At 37.8% G+C, this 20,605-nt stretch overlaps 1 protein-coding gene across 4 annotated transcripts in view; it reads right to left on the bottom strand.

The window, feature by feature from the left end:
- The window catches only part of syn1 (synapsin I), a 326,193-nt gene extending 322,840 nt beyond the window's left edge, over positions 1-3,353 (bottom strand). Inside the window, exon 1 of one of the 4 annotated variants that reach the window (XM_051933641.1) lies at positions 2,281-3,353. In XM_051933641.1, the coding sequence (XP_051789601.1) occupies positions 2,281-2,582 (302 nt within the window). In that variant the 5' untranslated portion in view covers positions 2,583-3,353. The remainder of the gene's footprint in view (positions 1-2,280) is intronic. The other 3 variants (XM_051933643.1, XM_051933642.1, XM_051933639.1) reach the window with 3 other exon arrangements.
- Between the last annotated feature and the right edge of the window lie 17,252 nt (positions 3,354-20,605).

Genomic DNA, 20,605 nt, shown 5'->3' with positions numbered 1-20,605 from the left:
CTGAGGAGACATACAAATAAGAATTTCATTGTACTATGTATACATGATAATAAACTTGAACTTGAGCCTAACATGTTACAGCACCTTTAAATAAGTGTGCTGGCCCTTTGGGGTGAGCACAGATTTCAAATAATATTCATAAACCCATCTTTCTAAATTGGAAGGAAACCTCACAGGAGTAGTGCAGGTAAACTGCTCATGCAGCTGATAAAATTGGTCAAGCCAGACTGTTGCATAATAAGCTAGTTATTTCCAGAAAAATCAGTAATGGGGACCTGCTGTGTTAACTTGAGACAGAGAGCACTGTTCTGCATTACTGTCACTCTCCATTGATTTGTGTAGGTGTGAGGTGGTTTGTGTGCATGTTTGAGTGTGTTAAACCACATTATGTCTAGACAGCCTCAAAAAACACTTCCCTCCAGCCTCAAGTGACTTTCTCATTAAAACAAAACAAAAAAAAAAATACACACATTTTAAAATTGCAGACAAGTAGACCACAGACAGAGCAAATGGGTTTACACCACAATTTTAATAAAGCTTCCCCCCACCCTAACACTCTGGCATCTATACATTTGCATAGTATTATAAAACATTTTATTATATGAATATAATATATGGTGATCCACATATTGCATATATCTCAGGATATCTAATCTGCAAACATTTCAATCCACTTTAACAACAGCAATATACACATTTATTTTTTATTTTGCTGCAGCCACTGATCTGTATAGTAAAAGTTAAAATGCACCCTATTCTCACCTAATGATTTCACAAAGGGTACTGATTTACTGCATGTCTCACTCACTTTCAGCTAGACCCACCTGCTGAGCCATTATACCACCCCCTTTTTAAAATACATTGTATGCATTAAAAAATAACAGTGGGGGACAATGGGAATATGTACAGCCTAACATTACCGACAGGCACAAGTCATCCCTTCCATAGACAAACAAGTCATTTTAGGAACAGCACATTAACAGCATGGTTACAAATGTGAAATCCACAAGCACTGCCTTTGCATTATATGCTACCCACATTTAAAGGTGTCTGGCATATGTTGGATATTTAAATTTGAGTAATGGCTTCAGTATTTCCATTAAAGTAGCTTAAAAGCACAGCTTAAACCTTCATAATTCCAGCCTTACTGCAAATAGATTGTATGCAATTCTCCAAAATATCTAAAGCAAAGTGACAAAAAATGTTCTAATGAACACACAAATTGATCTTTAGAATGTCATGTCAAAAGCTCTCACTTGTCAAACTGACAGGCATATATATAATAAGCACAGAAATATCAATATAAACATAGATGCATTTTTGCTTGATTGCCAAATCACATTTGTGGTGATGCCTTATGTGAAACACACTCTACAATAGATTAGATTAACATTGCATGTGCTAGTTAGAGCACCAAATGTTCTCCTGTGAAATACACTCAAATATCAAACAAATGCAGAAAGACAAACACGCAGATAAGTAAAGTGTGGTACAGTCATGCTTAGTGTGAAAGGCAACATAGATAATATGAAAATCACTCTATACTCTACAGTATATAGATAGATTTGAAAGGCACTATATAAGATAGATAGATAGATAGATAGATAGATAGATAGATAGATAGATAGATAGATAGATAGATAGATAGATAGATAGATAGATAGATAGTGTTTGAAGTTTCAAGCTAAGTGTCTAGTATGGAGCTTTACTTTTTCATTAAAACATGTTGAAATGACAGTGTGAAAATAAATACCATTTCGCGCCAGAAAAGAGTTAAATCCTAACATACACAGCAAACGTTATAATATGTCAATCCACAAACGCAGTAGTGCATAGCTGGGACGGCCCTTCGGTTTCAGTCATCAGGCCTCCCCCTGGTTGAAACGGAGTGGATGCTGAGAGCAGGACTGGGATGCACGTCATTCAGTGACCGAGTACCGACTGTGTATTGCGGATCCGTGACGTCAAAGGCGGTCCACATCGCTTTCCCCTGCGCCTAATATTCTCCTCCCGTCTTATTCGAGCCTAAACAGAGTACTGATTAAAATTTACTCACATCATGTTCTAGTTCACCGCCCCTGTGTGTGTTTTTTCACACTTTTGATTACAAACACACATTTTCTCCTTATGCGATTAACATTAGGGTTTACAAGACTGAAGTGGCTGGATTAGCAGGGAGGGGAGCAACCTACACACGCGCGCACACATAAGAGCACACACATCAGCACTTGAATCTCGGTCACCGACTGCCCCACTCCGTAGCCCACAAAGTGTCCTTACCAGTCGGTGCTCTGATCGTCCACGACCAGCAGGATTTTGGCACGGGACGCCCCGCTGCTGCCAGAGGTGGCTTCGCTGAAGGTGGCAGCTGCCGCGGCGGTGGTCTGCTTCACGGCGTTCGAGATGGAGGAGAAGAAACCTCCACCAGCGGACTGACTTGAAGACTGGCGGCGCTCAGGGGGGCCGGGGGACACGGCTGGACTGGGTTGAGGGGGATCTGGCCTCTGCAGGTCGGTCATGTAGCCATTCGGCAGGTTGGACATGAAATTACTGTCGGACAGGCGGCGGCGCAGGTAATTCATTTTGCTAGGGGTAGTTGGCTTCTTCCAAAAAAGAGATGATCGAAATTCTGAAGAAAAGTGTCCCTTGCAATAATTAGTACAGTGAAATAGTCGGACTTGGGTTCAAATAAGCAGGAGGAAAGTCAGCGCGCTTGTTCGATCCAGATGAACGGAGCTTCACCGCACGCCCAGTTGTAGCGGCTGATGGCCGTGCGCGATGAGTTCCAGGTAATCACTGGACCTTCAGTCCGGAGATCGGGTCCAGATTAGCAGGGCGGGGGTTAATGAACGATCGCTGGCTGTAGATTTTCCTCGCAGTCTTTTTTTTTTGACAGCAGGATTCTTCAGTAACGAAAATAGCTACAACGTCGTGTTTTTTAAACTCTAATGTATTATGAACTCCTCCAAGCGCCTTTCTTGAACACGTTTGTCGAGGGGTTCACTCTGTTTTGAAGCAAATCATCTCCGTTTTCACCAACTGCCCTTATATTTTTTCACCATTTCCTCCTCTTCTCACTCCCGTGCAACACTCTAGCATTCCCTTCTTCGTCTTCTACACACCACTCTCTTGTTTCGAAAAAATAATCAGAAAATACGATTCGGATTTAATTTCTGAAATGACAGCAGACTACCTGCAAATGCACAGGCGCATATTTTTTTTAATCTTTTGGAAAATGTATTCTCCCGGCTGTCAGATGCTCCTCTCCGCCTGTCTCCCTTGCTCTTCTCCGCCGGCGGCTGCTAGTGAAGTGATGCTGCATGGGGGGAGGGTAACTCTGCATCTCTCAGCATCCCTCCATGTCTACTAAGATGTGAAGCCCCTCCCTCCCGTTCTCCACCCCATCCACTGTTTCAGATTAAACACTCTCCCGCTGCCCACCCTGAAATCCTCCATTGCTTGATTAATGGAACAACCCTGGCCTTTGGGAGTTTGGGATGTGGCGCTCAGGAGACTTCCACCGAAGGCACAGTAAAGATGGGGAGAATCTCTATGGGATATCCCCTTCATGCTGTGTTGCTTTTTTCAGTTTAATGTGAATCACTTCTCCTTTTTTAACTCATGCAATGGTTTCTAAGATGCCTAGCAGGATACCACAGCCCCTTCATTCGAGCATCACTGCAGTTATTTCATTCGACAGGCTGTTTTACAAATTTTCCACCTGGGAAGGGCGTAGATATCCAGCTGACCGTTTTGAAAATGTTGAAGCATATTCTATTTCACCTGGTATTTGGTATTTGGCACACTGTATGATCTTCCCAGTGTGGTACCCACCATCTCTTCAGGTTTAGAAGCTTGAGAACATCCTTTTTATTTGTTGAGAAGATACTTTGATCCAATGTGCCACACAAATCACAACTGTGCAGTATGGTGACCTGCTCAGAGTGACACAGATGCAGTGCATATACAGGCCAGTGTCTTGAGGAACCATCATTCACACATTTTAAATGGAAGTATAGTTCTAAAGATATGATTATCAAATGCGGGGTACTTCTATGATTAATGCAAATATTATAACAGTGGCTTAAGAAATTAAATCAGGAACAGAGAACCCTTCAGATACTTACCTCTTTTTGCATGCTTCCTAGCTAGCCGCTAATCCTCTTTCACACAGACTCTATGCTTTTACATTAGTGACTGATGAGATTCATGTCAAAGTCAGAGTGTGAAAGATACATGACGCCTCAGCCTTCAGGAGTGTAGCTTTCAAAAACTCTTAGGCCCCAGGGCTGCATCAAGGTCATTTCTTGTACTAGCAGCTTGACGGTGAAATCATTATTGTGTCACCCATGACTCTAAAGAAGGCGGGGTAAAGCTGGTGCCATACTGTGCACTACTACCCATTGGCAGTCAAGGTCACCAGCAGAAATATGATAACACTACCATGTCTTAGGAGGCATTATTCAAATGTTAGCATCGTGCTTTAGCACAAGGAGCCGTACGTCCTGCTGACACGTCCGTTTAGTGACAGCTTGGTAACGTGACCACAAGGGCTTGCAGCATGTAGGAAAGGCCCAGTCTTGGAACACAAGCGTTCTAACTACAGTCCTTTAAAAGGGTAAATTTGACGATTTTGTTTGGCCCAGCCTACTGATAATGCAGGGTTCACCATCATCCCCAGCAAGCAAGGCATTGTTTGGGAATGATAATGAAAAAATGAAAACAGGATTACATGCTTTCCTTTTTCTTTTTCTCCATCTTAGTCACAGAGAGAGAGAGCTGACAATTCTGTTGTCACTGCATGGAATTAACAATCCTGAATACTGCCAAAGGGGGGGTGATACCATCACAGATACACTGGAATCGTGCTGCAGAGCTTCAAACATCTGTCGCTGAATCATGGAACTGCAAAGAATGAAAAATAAAAGAAAAAAAAGAAGCTTAGCCCAAAGTGATTGTGAAATTCACTGCACTAAAGTGAAATTTAAAGGCATGAATAGCACACTGGTTATTGTTCTAACAGAAATGAATTCAGATTGCAGAATCCCTAAACATGGTTAATTTTCAAAATTTTGTGTTTCATGGTGTGTACTTTACAGTTGAAAAGTATTTCTAAACAAGACCGATGTTAAAAACTTCCACATCCTGGTTCACTTGTAATAAATGTCTTTGTACTCGAGTGCTGTCTTTTGCTTTTCTCAGAGCAGTTAAAATCCTGGTTTCAAATTCTGCACTAAGTTGTCGTCTGTATGGAGTTTATGTGTTCTCCCTGCGGCAAAAAGGGGTTTTTCTTTCCCACATCTCAAGATCAAGCATGTTAGATGTAATAACAGCTCAAAGTGATCAAAAGAGATTTTGGGACACCGTGGTGAACCCTGTGGTCAAAAGGAAAATAATCAAAAAGTCAAAGAAAACATAAGTATGTCTTCACAGCTGGGATTCAAAAAGGGACTGCCACAAGATGGTGGTTTATCTGGCTTTATCCACCCCAGGCATGAAGGGAGGGTGGATGACAGAAGAGACGTCAGAGATTGTAAGGCTGTCAGTTTTCCATTCTGCAGATGAAGGAAGAGAAAAGGCATTAGGCAACAGTGCCAACTCCTGGCTTGGAGGGTAATTACCATCATCAGAGCCCTTAAACTGTTTCCCATGCACACGCAGGTGACATATGTTATCTAATAATTCTAAATGAGCCCTGTGTGTGAGTGGATTGTGTTTTAGGTCTGGGCCCTGCAATGGACTGGCATCCCATGCAGGGCTCTTTCCTCCCTTGCACCAAGTACTGCCACGATTGGCTTTGGCCCCTACAAGTCTGAATTGGATTAAATGGGATTCAGAATGCATGCACACATTTTGTTTGTGATAGGTGATTTTTCTCAGGTAAGTCTTAGTCACTCACAGCAGACAAGAGCCAGCAGAGCAAGGATGCATAATGCACATTACAATAAAGCACAGCTGGCCATGGACACCAAAGACATATTGCAAATCTGGAGAAGCCACATATAACAACAACATTTATTTATATAGCACATTTTCATACAAAAAAGTAGCTCAAAGTGCTTCACATACTGAAGAAAATAAAATAAAAATAAAAGACAAAATAAGAAATTAAAATAAGACAACATTAGTTAACATAGAATAAGAGTAAGGTCCGATGGCCAGGGAGGACAGAAAAAGCAAAAAAAAACTCCAGACGGCTGGAGAAAAAAATAAAATCTGCAGGGGTTCCAGGCCACGAGACCGCTCAGTCCCCTCTGGGCATTCTACCTAACATAAATGAAATAGTCCTCTTTGTAGTTACGGTTCTCACGGAAGGACTTGATGATGATGGTCATGCAGACTTCTGGCTTTTAATCCATCACTGTTGGAACATCACAGTGCTTTGAGTACATGGTGGTGGCTTGCGCCACCACCAAAAGGACACCGGAAAAGGAAACAGAAGAGAGAGTAGGGGTTAGTACAGATTTTAGAGCCACCATGAATAGTTATTATAATGAATTGGATATACAGAGTATCAGGATTAAATTACAGTGAAGTTATGAGAAGGCCATGTTAAAATAAAATGTTTTCAGCAGTTTTTTAAAGTGCTCCACTGTATTAGCCTGGCGAATTCCTATTGGCAGACTATTCCAGATTTTAGGTGCATAACAGCAGAAGGCCGCCTCACCACTTCTTTTAAGTTTTGCTCTTGGAATTCTAAGGAGACACTCATTTGAGGATCTGAGGTTTGGAATATAAGATGTCAGACATTCCGATATATAAGATGGGGCGAGATTATTTAAGGCTTTATAAACCATAAACAGAATTTTAAAGTCAATCCTGAATGACACAGGTAACCAGTGTAGTGACATCAAAACTGGAGAAATGTGCTCGGATTGTCTTTTTCTGGTTAATATGAAGCAGATATAACAGTAACTACTTGAAAGTTTATTTAAACAAGTCCATAATGCAAAAGCAAATAACAATAATAATAATAATACTGCAAAAATTAAACAAATTACAATTATAAACAGGGCAGCATAGTGGTAGTGCTGGTGCCTTGAAGCAAGGAGAGCAGGATTCAAGTCCTAGGTGCTCCCTACCTGGAGTATGCATGTTCTCCCCATATCCACGTAAGAGGTCAATTGGTGGCACTAAACTAGCCCTAAATTGGTGTCCCATCAGTGATTCTTCCTGTCTTGCGTCAGATGCTTCTCCACCTTCCTGCTCCAGATAAGCAGGTTTTTAAAATGGATGAATGGACAATTAGAGAAATAATTCTAGAAGCAGACAAATGTTCTTACTAGCAAAGATATCTTCTAATGTGTAATGGAGCACTAAAGGAAAATAAAGTGGAGCAAAACAAATTAAAAAGTGACTACATAAACAAAAAGAGCAGAGTGTTATGATCTGGTACAGAATGAGTAAGTTAATGTGGAAGATTCATTTTAAGAACAACAGCTGGGGAAAGAGAGCACAGATAAGGAACAAACACCATCTTGATCAAGGATCAGACACGGTGTCAGAACACACAAAAAAAAAAAAACCCACGGAAACAATTGATAAACAAATTCCAAAATGCAAGCCATAAAATGAAGCAGAGAAAATGGAGCAGAAAAGTCTACCGCTGCAGATGATCCACAATGCAGCGGCCCATTTTGTATTTAACCAGCCGAGACGGACACATGTCACTTTTCCCTTCAGGTTGCTACTTTGACTCCCTGTAGCAGCACACATTAAGTTCAGTTCCCTGATGCTTGCCTACAGAGTAGTCAATGGGTCAGAACCTGCATATATGGAGACACTGGTGAGGAGCTATGCTCCTTCTCACTCAGTCGGGTCTGTCAGTGATCAGCGTCTGGTGATGCTACTTCTGCGTGGTATCAAGTCTCAATCCAGACTCTTTTCCTGTGTAGTTCCTAGTTGGTGGAATGAGCTGCCCACCTCCATTCATACTGGTGACTCCCTCAATGTATTTAAGAAGTGATTGAAGACCCATCTGTTCTCTGAATATCTGTCTAATTGATTAAAAAGAAAAAACTTTCATATTGTTGGCTGATTTGTTGTTAGATAGATAGATACTTTACTAATCCCAAAGGGAAATTCACATTAAGTTACATTAAGTTTAACTGCCTTATTGATTGTTAATCTACTGTATGATTGTAAATTTATTAGTTTTTACATCTTTTCACTTGTGGCAATCAGCTTTTGTTACCTGTCTTATTGAATTTGCGTGAACAAACAGGTCCTAGACTAATGTTATTTGATTGCTTACCTCTTTTGTAAGTCACTTTGGATGAAAGCATCTGTTAAGCAAATACATGTAGATGGATAGCATGTTCAAGAGTAAGCAGTTCCATTCACCTAATAATGTTATCATTGTTATTTACTGATACCTTTATCAAAGAAAGCTTATAACATCTGAGACACAAGCAGTTACATTTCTTTTGTTTTTTCCAACTGGAGGACAAGCTGGTGAAATGAGTTGCTCAGGGTCAAACAGTGGCAGTAAGTGAAGTCTTAGGTCCAAAGCCTTAACTAACACACTACACCACACTGCCTGCCAATAATAGTAAACCTTAAACCTACATATTTTGTATACAGAAAAGCGCTTAGTTATATAGTACTTCTGATAAACCCAATTAACCAACGGTACCATAACTGACACCGTTGTCTTAAGAAATTTCCTGGACTAAACTCAGTAACACAGCTAGATAAAAATAAAAGTGGACATAACAAAACATACAAAAATATACATTATGCTCATGAGTAACTATCCATCCATCCATTATCCAACCTACTATATCCTAACTACAGGGTCACGAGGGTCTGCTGGAGCCAATATGAGTAACTATGACATTAAAATATATTTTTTTTCTATTTGCTTGAGTCTTTCCTACGTTTTCCAAATGTTTGTCAGCTTGCTTAAAGCAAGCAGCTGTGTTTCATATCTTTGCCACCACAATATCACAGGTCACATCACATGTCTTGCAACCATTAGAATCATAGCAACCAGACATACAAAATGGCAGCTGAAGTGATAAAAACAAATTCTCAATATGGCAACGTGAGGATGTCACCACAATAAAAAATATTTGAAATCAAATTCAACCATGAAAAGAAAGACTAAAGCTACAGAGAACACTTTGCCCAAATACAAACTTTTAATATTTATATTAACTTATTAATTAAAGGTAATAAAAATTAAAAAAATTACAGATACAAATTTTAAAGATTAAATGAAATAAAATTCAAAGCTGCTAAGTACAAAACTAAACAAAGTCTACACTAATAAAAAAAACAATGAATAAACTTGAATGATAGCGAAAACCATAAATCAAAAAAATCCATATCCTATAAACAAGCCAAAAGTTGAAAAATCACAAATATCCAAAATTCAAATATTGAGAAAACTAAATCTTACCCAGGAAGAAGAAGAAGAAGAAGAAGAAGAAGAAGAAGAAGAAGAAGAAGAAGAAGAAGGAGAAGAAGAAGAAAAAGAAGAATATCACAAGAAACACAGACAGAGGATAAAAAAGGGTAAATATCAGATAAATGAAAATACTTAAAGGCAGAAACACAGTCTTAACACACTCTTCCGCATCTCATCACAGATAATGACAAGTCTACGTAGGAATGAGGTGATAGAACTGGTCAAATGGTGTAGATTAAATAAACCTAAATAAAATGTCAAGAAAATAAAAGAATTGGTGGTGTATGTTAAGATAATGATATGTTCGAACATGGATTTTTTCCCGGCCAGTAGGCCAATGTAATGGAAGGAGATAGGAAGATGATTTATTTGGGTTGGTTTCTTCCCCAAAACAATGGGTGGCAAGGCTGAGTATTGTAGTCTCGTGGGGCAGCCATGTCAGGTGCTGTTGGGTCCAAGTGTTTGAATCATGTGTGTTTGTGTACGTTGTGTGCTCATGTCATTGTACGCTTGCTATGAATGATTGTTTAAAGTGTACTATTGTGATTATTCTATGACTAATCTCTTCTATATATGTGCTTATTACATGTACTTATATGTTTGGATTATACAAGTTGATATCTACAATTATAATTCCTTAGTTCATTAATATCTTTTTTTTGGTCGCTCAAAATTGTGGCTGCCCCAATCTGTGATTTTTGAAATCTGGCAACCATGTATGCAAATAGCATGCTTTCCTCAAAAAAGAAGACTAAACTGCTCAAAGAGTTTCATTGGCTGCCTGAGGCTTGATGGAAAAGCAGTAAATTAGGATCATTTCAGAAAATAGGGTGAGCTTAGTGAATGCCATAGCTATCGGTGATTGGACCAGAATACGTAGCTTTGGTCAAAGGCTATGCTTAACAATTGATCGAGAATCATGTGACACATATGCTAAATCTACACACTGTGCATAATGTGGTATCTCTGGTTTGCCATATTGTCATTTCCTACATAGGAAACAGTTCATTAAATGATAATTATCAAATGCTGTGTAAGCACTTGAACTAACTTGAATAGTATTTTGAGAGTGATGTTCTTTGTTTGATTTGATGGTGCTGAATTTATATTCTAGCACAGTATGTAAATAACAAAAGCAGCAGTGTGTTACAATGTAATTACCTCTTGAACTTGCTATATATTTATATTTAACGCTTTTACATGTCAATACAATAGAACTATCAGGCTGCCTTTAATAATTTTCTTACTCTTACATTACTGTAAGTTAGGACTTTATTCTGTACTTTGCTTTAACATTCACATGTACTTAAGGCAGAAGAACCCCTATTTAACATTCCCATTTTTAATAATTTCCCACATTTTATATTTTTGAATGGTGAGTGATGGTGTTGGCAGATTATTCAGAAATAATGTTTGCTCTGGAAAAAAAGCTGTATTTTATTTCAGAACTAGCTGTGCTACCCTCCTAAGGCAGGTTGAAATCTAAACAATCAACGTAGACATCAGCAGTAACATTTGCAGGGCACCAAACAATGCATATGTCTCTGTTATATGCCATTTCATATGGGATTCGTAAAAGCAGTGTTAATGTTTGTGATGCATCATCTGTTGGAATGAAAAATGCAATGCATTTTATTACTAAAAATGTTTGTGATGCACAATCTTTTGGAATGACAGAGACGCATCCACCTGATGGACGAACACACAGAAAGACAAACAGACACTTATCCTTTTCCTAGCTATGCTACTTGCCTAATCTAAATAGTCAACATAGACCTCAGTTTGCAGAGCACCATACAATGCATAATCCTCTATATGCTACATGCCGTTTGGCATGGGATTTGTAAAAACAGTGTTAATATTTGTGATGCGGCATCTATTGGAATGACAGAGACATTGCAACCAGAAAAACACACAGACAGACACGCAGACACTTATCGTTTTAGTAAGGTGGATTATTTGAATATCAGAAATTTACTGTATTTACGGTATTGAAAAAAGTGACTCTTTTTTAACATTACATTTTTTGTATGTACTGTATTGTAAATAATAAAAAAGGAAATTATTTAAACACATTTTTAAATTTTGAAACTAGTCCAGCATTTAACAATTTCATATTAACAATTTTTTAAGTGGTTCCCCAGAAAACTGCTAAATGGAGGTTCTGCTATACTGTGTGTATATAGAATATACTATGTACGGTTGCTAACACAAAATATGTATTTCATTGTAATGTTATTAATCAAAATGAATAATCACAATTGCTACATCAATTGTCAGTGATAAAATTGATGTTAAGCGGTGATAATTTCCTGTAGGTTCATTATTTAACATATTTTGAAATTCCTCATTATAGTTTTGCTTGTGTTATGACCATAATGAAAAAGTTATCGGAAAACACAGGGCCTTTGATTTTAAAGAGAATTATAAAATGAAGGGCTGCTTCAGATGTGATTCAAATGATTAGTCAGCGGCCAGGCAGTAGTCAGTTCATGAGAAAGAACACAAAAAAAGAAATGAGAATTGTAGCTTAAAACAGAAGGCAAAAATCAAAGTAAAAATACAAAGTGAAAAGTTCAAACCCATACCTTAAAGCTAGGATTTTGATGGCTGTACATTGCCATCTTTTCTAGCCACAGTGTGATGATGTCATTTTCTCTGCCCACTTAATGTTACACACCATGTCCGTATGACTGGTATATTACTAAAAACAATATGTGCTCACAAGAAACCCCATAAAATGGCTTCACCCACGAAACAAACAATAAACACAAAAATATGAATGTGGCAGCAAAAATAAACATAATCATGCACATATGTGAGAGAGTAATACACATACAGTAATCCTTAAAGGATAAGTTTGGTATTTTTCAAAATGAAGTTATTTATAATCTATATATTTAATAGAATGTTTGTCTGTCTCTTCCGTATACAATTCTAAACACTTTGAATGATCTGGAACAAATTTTGTGTAATTGCTCTCTAGGACTACAAGGACAAGACAGACTACTTTGTCACCTGGTAGCTCAGAGCAGGAGAAACATCTGAACAGATTGAAGCCAGACTAGCAGACAAAATGACCAGAGCTTAACATTACTTACCCAGGCAACATCATGTGTTGCTTCTATCTATTGTAATATGAAAAGGAGTATCATGTGCTTTTTGCAGGGGGGTGTTAGGTGAGGCTTGATCCAGGGTGGAATGCAGCACAATACAAAGAAGAATCAAAGCTTTGTTGCTTAACTCCTACTTTGTCAGCTTTTCTCCATCATTTAAGTGTTACGAATTGTCCGTCTTGAACAAAGGGGACGAGTCAGACGTGACAGTGTTTATGCTTACAGCCCAGCAAAGAGTTGCCACAATTCTCAACTCCATTTGGACTCATAATAAACAAATTCTTGGCTCACGAGAGCAAAGACAATAATAGAGAGACATTTTGAATGATAAATGGGACTGCTAACATTTACAAGAGGGTTGCAATTTTAAAAAACACATAATCTTTTGCTTTCTATTCTTAACTCATTCTGCAAATATACTCTAGGTACTTTGCCTAGTAGTTATTATAAGAAAACAAGAGCAGGCTAGTTCTTTTTTAAAAATTATAAAATATGCTTCACTTTAAAACATAATTTCATGTGGCAAATTAATATATTACCATGAAGCAATAAATGAAACTTGAAAAATATCCTTTAAGTGCTCAAATAAACATGGAAACCTCTCTGCCAAGGACAGGAAAAAGCTTATGAAAGTGATGATAACTGCTTGTAAATTCAGATTGCCACCTCCCCACTGTGGAGTAACTCCACTATTCCAGAATGAATTGAAAAGCTATCAAGAAGATGTCTGACCCACCACACCCCATTTCACTTTCTGCTCACTCTGCTTTCATTTGAATAAACAACTTAGGTTACACAAGATCCAGATTTCACAACAGAACTTACCCACAAGCTGCATGAGCTTAAAACCTTGACCTTTAAAGTTATCTATTCTAATTTAGTGACTTTTTTCTGTATATTTGTGTTAAATTGTGTTTGTAGGCTGCAGTTCATGACAGAACTGATCGAAGATGGTGGATCATCCGGCTTTGAGGACTTCCAACAGGAAGAAATGGGTCCAGGTGGACTGACACTGGAAGTGACGTCAGTGGTGGTATTGCCAATAATAGTACTCTAAAGCATTTCCCTACATGCATGCACATGACAATATATTACCCTCCAAAAAATAGCATAATCATTGATTTATTTGTATGGAATGTTGTGTGATTTTAATAAAATCAATAAAATCAACAAAAAAAATAGCATCATTAAAGTAATTGTAAATTAACAAAAATATGGACTTTCTGAAACACCTTTGTGGTAAATAGAACATAGGATTAAGGCTATGATGGCACAAAGGTAACTGTGTAATTTTAACATGAAGTGCAGTAAATGCACTTGAAGTCTTATCATTGGCCAGATACAGAACATTCACATCATCTTGGTGCTGAAGATCCCCCTGATGCATTCAGCGTTTTGTTCAGGGTTAGGTTTAGGGTGATTCCACTGAACAGCTTCATTTTTACAATGACATAATGACTAATGCTGTGAATTACTCACCAATATAATTTTCTTCTATCCATTTTCTGGAAAAAGACATGTCCAGTCAGGGTATTCTGGAAATGAAGGGTACAAGGCAAAGAAGTGATCCAGGATGGGCTTTATTTTCTAAAAGATCTGTTTCTAACAAAGTGTTTTTAGATAGTGAACACCACCACAACATGATTTATGCATGCAGAACAATGATAATTACAGGGCTAAACACAGGGTTGCTAGCTGCTCTTCAAGATCACACAGTGAGTCAGTTGGACACACTGAACTTGCATCCTTGTGCTTTTGGACAACACCATGGCTGCTAAGTCACTTTTCCTTTCTATACTTTACTTCATGTTTGTTTTACTATGCGTTTGTTTTCAGTCGACTAGATTACTGTAACGCAATTCTCTCAGGAATACCCATAAAAGACATAAATCACTTGCAACTAGTGCAGAATGCAGCTTCTAGAATCCTAACCAGGAAAAGAAAATCTGAGCACATTTCTCCAGTTTTGATGTCACTACACTGGTTACCTGTGTCATTCAGGATTGACTTTGAAATTCTGCTTATGGTTTATAAAGCCTTAAATAATCTCGCCCCATCTTATATATCGGAATGTCTGACACCCTATATTCCAAATCGTAACCTTAGATCCTCAAATGAGTGTCTCCTTAGAATTCCAAGAGCAACTCTGAGGCTAAGGATCTGCGGTGGTATCCTGAAGGTTGCCGGTTCGAATCCCTGTCACTGCCAAAAGAGATTCTACTCTGCTGGGCCCTTGAGCAAGACCCTTAACCTGTAATTGCTCCAGGGGCGCTGTACAATGGCTGACCCTGCGCTCTGACCCCAAGGGGTATGCGAAAACTAACAAATTTCTAATACGAGAAATCGTATAAGACGAAATAAAGAACAAAAAAAAAAAAAAAAAAAACTTAAAAGAAGTGGTGAGGCGGCCTTCTGCTGTTATGCACCTAAAATCTGGAATAGCCTGCCAATAGGAATTCGCCAGGCTAATACAGTGGAGCACTTTAAAAAACTGCTGAAAACACATTACTTTAACATGGCCTTCACATAACTTAACTTTAATTCAATCCTGATACTCTGTATATCCAATTCATTATAATAACTATTCATGGTGGCTCTAAAATCTGTACTAACCCCTACTCTCTTCTGTTTCTTTTTCCGGTTTCCTTTTGGTGGTGGCTTGTGCCACCACCATCTACTCAAAGCACTGTGATGTTCCAACAGTGATGGATTAAAAGCCAGAAGTCTGCATGACCATCATCATCAAATCCTTCTGTGAGAACCCTAACTACAAAGAGGACTATTTCATTTATGTTAGGTAGAATGCCCAGAGGGGACTGGGCGGTCTCGTGGCCTGGAACCCCTGCAGATTTTATTTTTTTCTCCAGCCGTCTGGAGTTTTTTTTTTTTTTTTTTTCTGTCCTCCCTGGCCATCGGACCTTACTCCTTTTCTATGTTAACTAATGTTGTCTTATTTTAATTTCTTATTTTGTCCCTTATTTTTCTTTTCTTGACTATGTAAAGCACTTTGAGCTACTTTTTTGTATGAAAATGTGCTATATAAATAAATGTTGTTGTTGTTGTTCACAAGAATAACTTTGCCTTCATTATAAATTCAGATATATATCAACGACCCCCAGAAAAGCATATTTTATAAGTCCCCAAATTCGTAGAAAAATAGGTGCAGTGTACATAAAGCACTCATATTTGTTCTCAACATGGAAAACTTAATGAAGGGCTCCCATTCACATGTGCTGTAAAGAGGAGGTTCAAATTAAAGAACTTTACTCTGAAAAAATTGAAACTTACATATCCACTGTTCCTAGGATGGCTGCAATTAACTAAAAACTGCATTACGTTCTTGATGCTGCTGAAAGCTCCATGTCATATGCTAAAATGGTTTCATAAGCATACCTCAAATAAAAGAAATGCAACAAAACATAGTAACATTTAAATGATGTATAGTTAATAATAAATTATCCGCATAACACTCTACAAACTACATAGCCTGCACAGGACAATCTGACTGAGTATATACTATCACTTGCAAATAATCAAGCACATAAAATGGATTTGGATATTATATTGTTAGTTTCATACATGTATACCTGGTGCATGGGCAAAGCCAAATGATTTGGTGGGTGAACTCATAGTCATAACTAGCAATAATGCATGCCAAAAGATAAGAAACCTGGATACACAGCAAGACAAGAAGCCATGTACACAAAAATGAAAGCCTTTTTAGGCTGAAAAAGACCATGAAAACAGCTTGGACAAGTAATATGCGTGCAAATCATACAGAGCTGTGCCACTGGCAACTGCAGTGTAGAGACACACTCAGAATAACATTTGAATGCTGTTTATTTTCTAACCCTGTTCAACCAACTCTCCATACAGCATTTTAGAAAACCACACCCTTTTCTCAAGATGTCACACATCCCAAAAGACGCAGACCATAGTAATCACTACCTGAACATAAAATAATAGACAAAAGCTTCATTGAAAAATCATATACAACAGGAACTCCACATCCATTTTGCACAACCATTCTAACTCATTAGTTGTTTTAACTGTAGTACATGAGACAAATATTTTGAAGCCACTGTATCGTCAAATTCCATATTCCAAACTCAGAAGTCAATGTACATTGAACTCACCCCGCTGCTGTTTCCATGGTTGATAGATGGCAGCTTGTGAATCATTTATAAAAGTGATTTATCATTAAAAAAAGGTACCGTAAGGGCAGACTGTCCCATCATTTCAGCAAGACATTATAACAGCAGCAGGTTGGTGACAGAGAATGCATCAGACACAATGCTTTTGCTCGCACTGCACTTTAATACCAGTTCGAAAGGATAGAAGTGTGACATTTGAAAACGAGCATTATTGTTTTTATATGACATGTCTCAGCCAGGGTTCCTCTCCTGGCTGGGATTCAAACTTATGTTTTATGTCTCTTTTGTTCATTTTTAATTCTTTGATTTATGTTAATTATGTTAAAGTTACTTTTGCTGATTATGCACCTTATTCTTTGTTTTTGATTTTGCTTACATATGTAAGCTGCCTATGCTATGTTCCATATGTTTTGGGAATGGTCCCCCAAGAAATGTGGTCAATTGCCAACTACTGCTAGGAACTGCCCTCCACACTTTTAATCCAGGGGGTCTCCCACAGTTCCAGGCAGTTCATTATGAACGTGTCTGGGAGGGTTGAGTTTATTTGTGTTTACTGTGCTTATTGTGATTACGGATTTTTTTACATCTTGGTCTGGTTTTGACTTCACCTTTGAATTGTATTTTTGGAACTTTGTTTCCCTGGGTTGCCTTTCTAGCAACTCATTTAGGCTCTTTGAAGATTCTTAGTGAGGCAGAGCATTTCTGTGATAGTAAATCTTTGTATTTATAAAGAGTTGATGTTTGCCCTTATTACTAGCTGGGGTCTGACTGTGGTATCTCCCTCAAGTGGGCATTTATTGTAAAGTAAGTGTATTTGTGACTATAGGCTTTGGAACTCTTTAGTGCTTGGGACTTGTAGTTCATGAAATAATATCATTTAAATAACTAACTTATATAATAAAATGAGCAACAAAGTGGGGCAGTGGTTTGTAGATTCAACCATAAGGGCTATATAATTTCCCTTCTGTTTTAAGGTTAGTGTTAGGGCTTGAAATGTTTTTACACCATGTGCATTTTGCTCTTTAGTTTCTCTGTTATTAATAAAACTTGTGGACTTATTTTATATGGACTATGTTTGTTTGGTTTCTTTACCTATTTTCTTGCTGATCATGGCAGTAACTGTTAACATTTAGGTGTTAAATAGAGTTAAACTTTTTTTTAGATAAACTAAAAGCACTCAGACATTTATAATAATAATAATAATAATAATAATAATAATTCATTACATTTATATAGCGCTTTTCTCAGTACTCAAAGCGCTAATTTATGGTGATTGCATCGTTAAAAGCAAGTGGAAAATATGTTACAGCCTTCATGACTTTACATGAAGAAATAATGCACAATATATTTACTAAATTTTTTAGATAAAATGGCTAGTGGTAGCAGCATTGGCCTCAGTACAGGCAGGCATGCTCAATCTGAAAGCAATCCTGACTGTCTTGTTTTAAGAAGGCCCGACCCTTACTCTACACCAGCATTTCTCAACTTTTAAGTATTTGCGACCCGAGTTTTCATAACAGTTGTAATTACACCCCCTAATGTTTTTTTGAAACCCTAATAAAATTTATTCCTATACTTTTTGCTGCTGATACACCACTACAAGTTTAAAATTTCCCTATGAATAGCGAAATTACGCCACATATAGCAACATTCGCGCCGCACAGATTGAGAGCCGCTGCTCTACACAGTGGTTTCAGAAAGTATTCAGACTCCATCACTTTCTGCACACAATATTATGTTGTAGATTTAATTTTAAATGGACAAATCTGCCATGTTTGCCCCGAAATCTACACTGAGTAACCCATCATGACAAACTGAAAACAGATCATCAGAAAGTTTTGCAAATGTATTAAACAGCAAAAACTGAAATCTCTCATTTATGTATGTATTCAGACAATTTGTTGTGCCACTCCAGATTGTGGTCAGGTACATCCTGTTAGCTTTAATTACTTTAATTAGATGTGCCTAGAACCTCTTTGGAGTCCACCTGCTGCTGTCTGAATTAATTGGATATCATTTACAAAGGCACAGGCCTGTGTCTATAAAGTCCAACAATTCACACTGCAGGTCAGGACAAAACCCAAGGTATGAAACTCTCTGTAAACCTCTGAGGTACAGGTTTGGTGAGGCATAGAACAGGGCAAGGGTCTAAAACCATTTCTAAAGCATTGAGTGTTCCCACTAGCAGAGTGGCCTCAATAATTTTAAAACGGAAGATGTTTGGAACCACCAGGACTCTTCCTAGAGTTGAATGTCTGGCCAATCTCAGTAACCAGGCAAGAAAGGCTTTAGTCAACAAAGAGCCCTATGGTTACTCTAACAGAGCTTCAGACGTCCTTTGCTGAGATGAGAGAACCTGTGTGAATGACGCCCATCTCAGCAGGACTCCATGAATCAGGTGTTTATGCCAAACAGCATTTAAAATGACTCATGAAGAAAAATATTCTTAGGTTTGATAAGACAAAAATTGAAGTCTTTGGACAAAACTCCAAGCAATATGTTTTGTGAAGACAAGGCACTGCTCATCACCTGCTTAATAACATCACTATGGTGAAGTATTATGGTGGCAGCATCAGGCTATGGAGGTGCTTCTCGGGGACAGGAGCAGGGGAAGGATAAATTCAGCCAAATCCAGAGTGCATGTGACCTCAGACTGCAAGAAGGGAATAAACTGCCCAAATCCAGGTGTGCAAAGTTATAATTGCTGTCAAAGGAGCTTCTACAAAGTTGTGAATTAAGGGTCTGAATACTTATATTAATAAGAAATTTAAGTTTTTGATTTTTTACAAAAATTGTCATTATAGGTTACTTGGTGTAGATTGATGGGCAAAAATATCAATAAATTCACTTAAAATGAAGCCTGCAACACAATAAACTATGCAGAAGGTAAAGGGGTCTGAATCCACTGCATATTATCTTTGTCACATATTACTGTCAGTTTGATATCTGCCTACTTTTAAAGTAGTTGCCTGTATAATTTGTGCTGTCCAGCAGTACGCCTCAAACATAAGTTATACATGCAAAAGAGGACTTGATATGTCTTTAAAGTGGAGAGCAAGTCAGTTGAGCAGAGGCTGGTGAAAAATGTACAGATTGTATTTATTCAGCAATCTGCTCCTAAGCTGCCATTTAACTGTAACTAAGTGTGAAACTTTTCATTTCTCAAACCACTCCTCTTTCTTGTCTACATTAAGTCAGTGGTGTAGGTATTTTACAAAAAAATACAGTATGTATTGTATCAAGATACAGTGGAACTGTAAACTGCCTATGGGCAAATAACATTGAGCATTCAAGATGGAATAAAAAGATGGACAGGGTTACTGAGAGAAGAAAAAAACCCATTTGGAATGTGCAGAATATTTAGTTTTTCAGCAGTGTTACCACTGTAAATAACCAACCTTAAAGCGAACTAATCCAAAAATCACACACCAGAAATATTACCTTAATTCAAGAGCTAAGGATCATAACCAAGGAATCCAAAGAAAATCACAAGCACAATAAAAATGATCAGGAACAGTGCTGAAGTAGTCATTTCAATAGAAGATTCTCCTTAAATAGTACTGGTGGCAGTTTCTTATCTGCAGTATTAGGTGGCCCCTCCCCCTTGGGCGCAACATACAAGACACAAGAAATATACTTTAAAGGACAAGGCACAGAAAAACAACCATTATTCATAAATACTAAATTATAAATAAACAAGATAAAATTAATCAAATCGTACAATTTAAAGTAAACAACAAATAAACAGAATATACAGTCAAGCTAGTGATAAAATCCTAGCTGAACCATGACAAGACTAAGGTCAAACCAGAAAGTCAATATGCCTCTTTGTCAAAATTGAAAATATCAAACTGAACTCATAGTCAAAATTAACTGCAGACAAAATCATTTCTGCTAAAAAAAATCCTTTCCATGTTTAGCTA

Source organism: Erpetoichthys calabaricus, chromosome 11, assembly GCF_900747795.2.
Source record: "Erpetoichthys calabaricus chromosome 11, fErpCal1.3, whole genome shotgun sequence".
NCBI lineage: Eukaryota > Metazoa > Chordata > Cladistia > Polypteriformes > Polypteridae > Erpetoichthys > Erpetoichthys calabaricus.
This window is presented reverse-complemented; position numbering and strand designations above follow the sequence as displayed.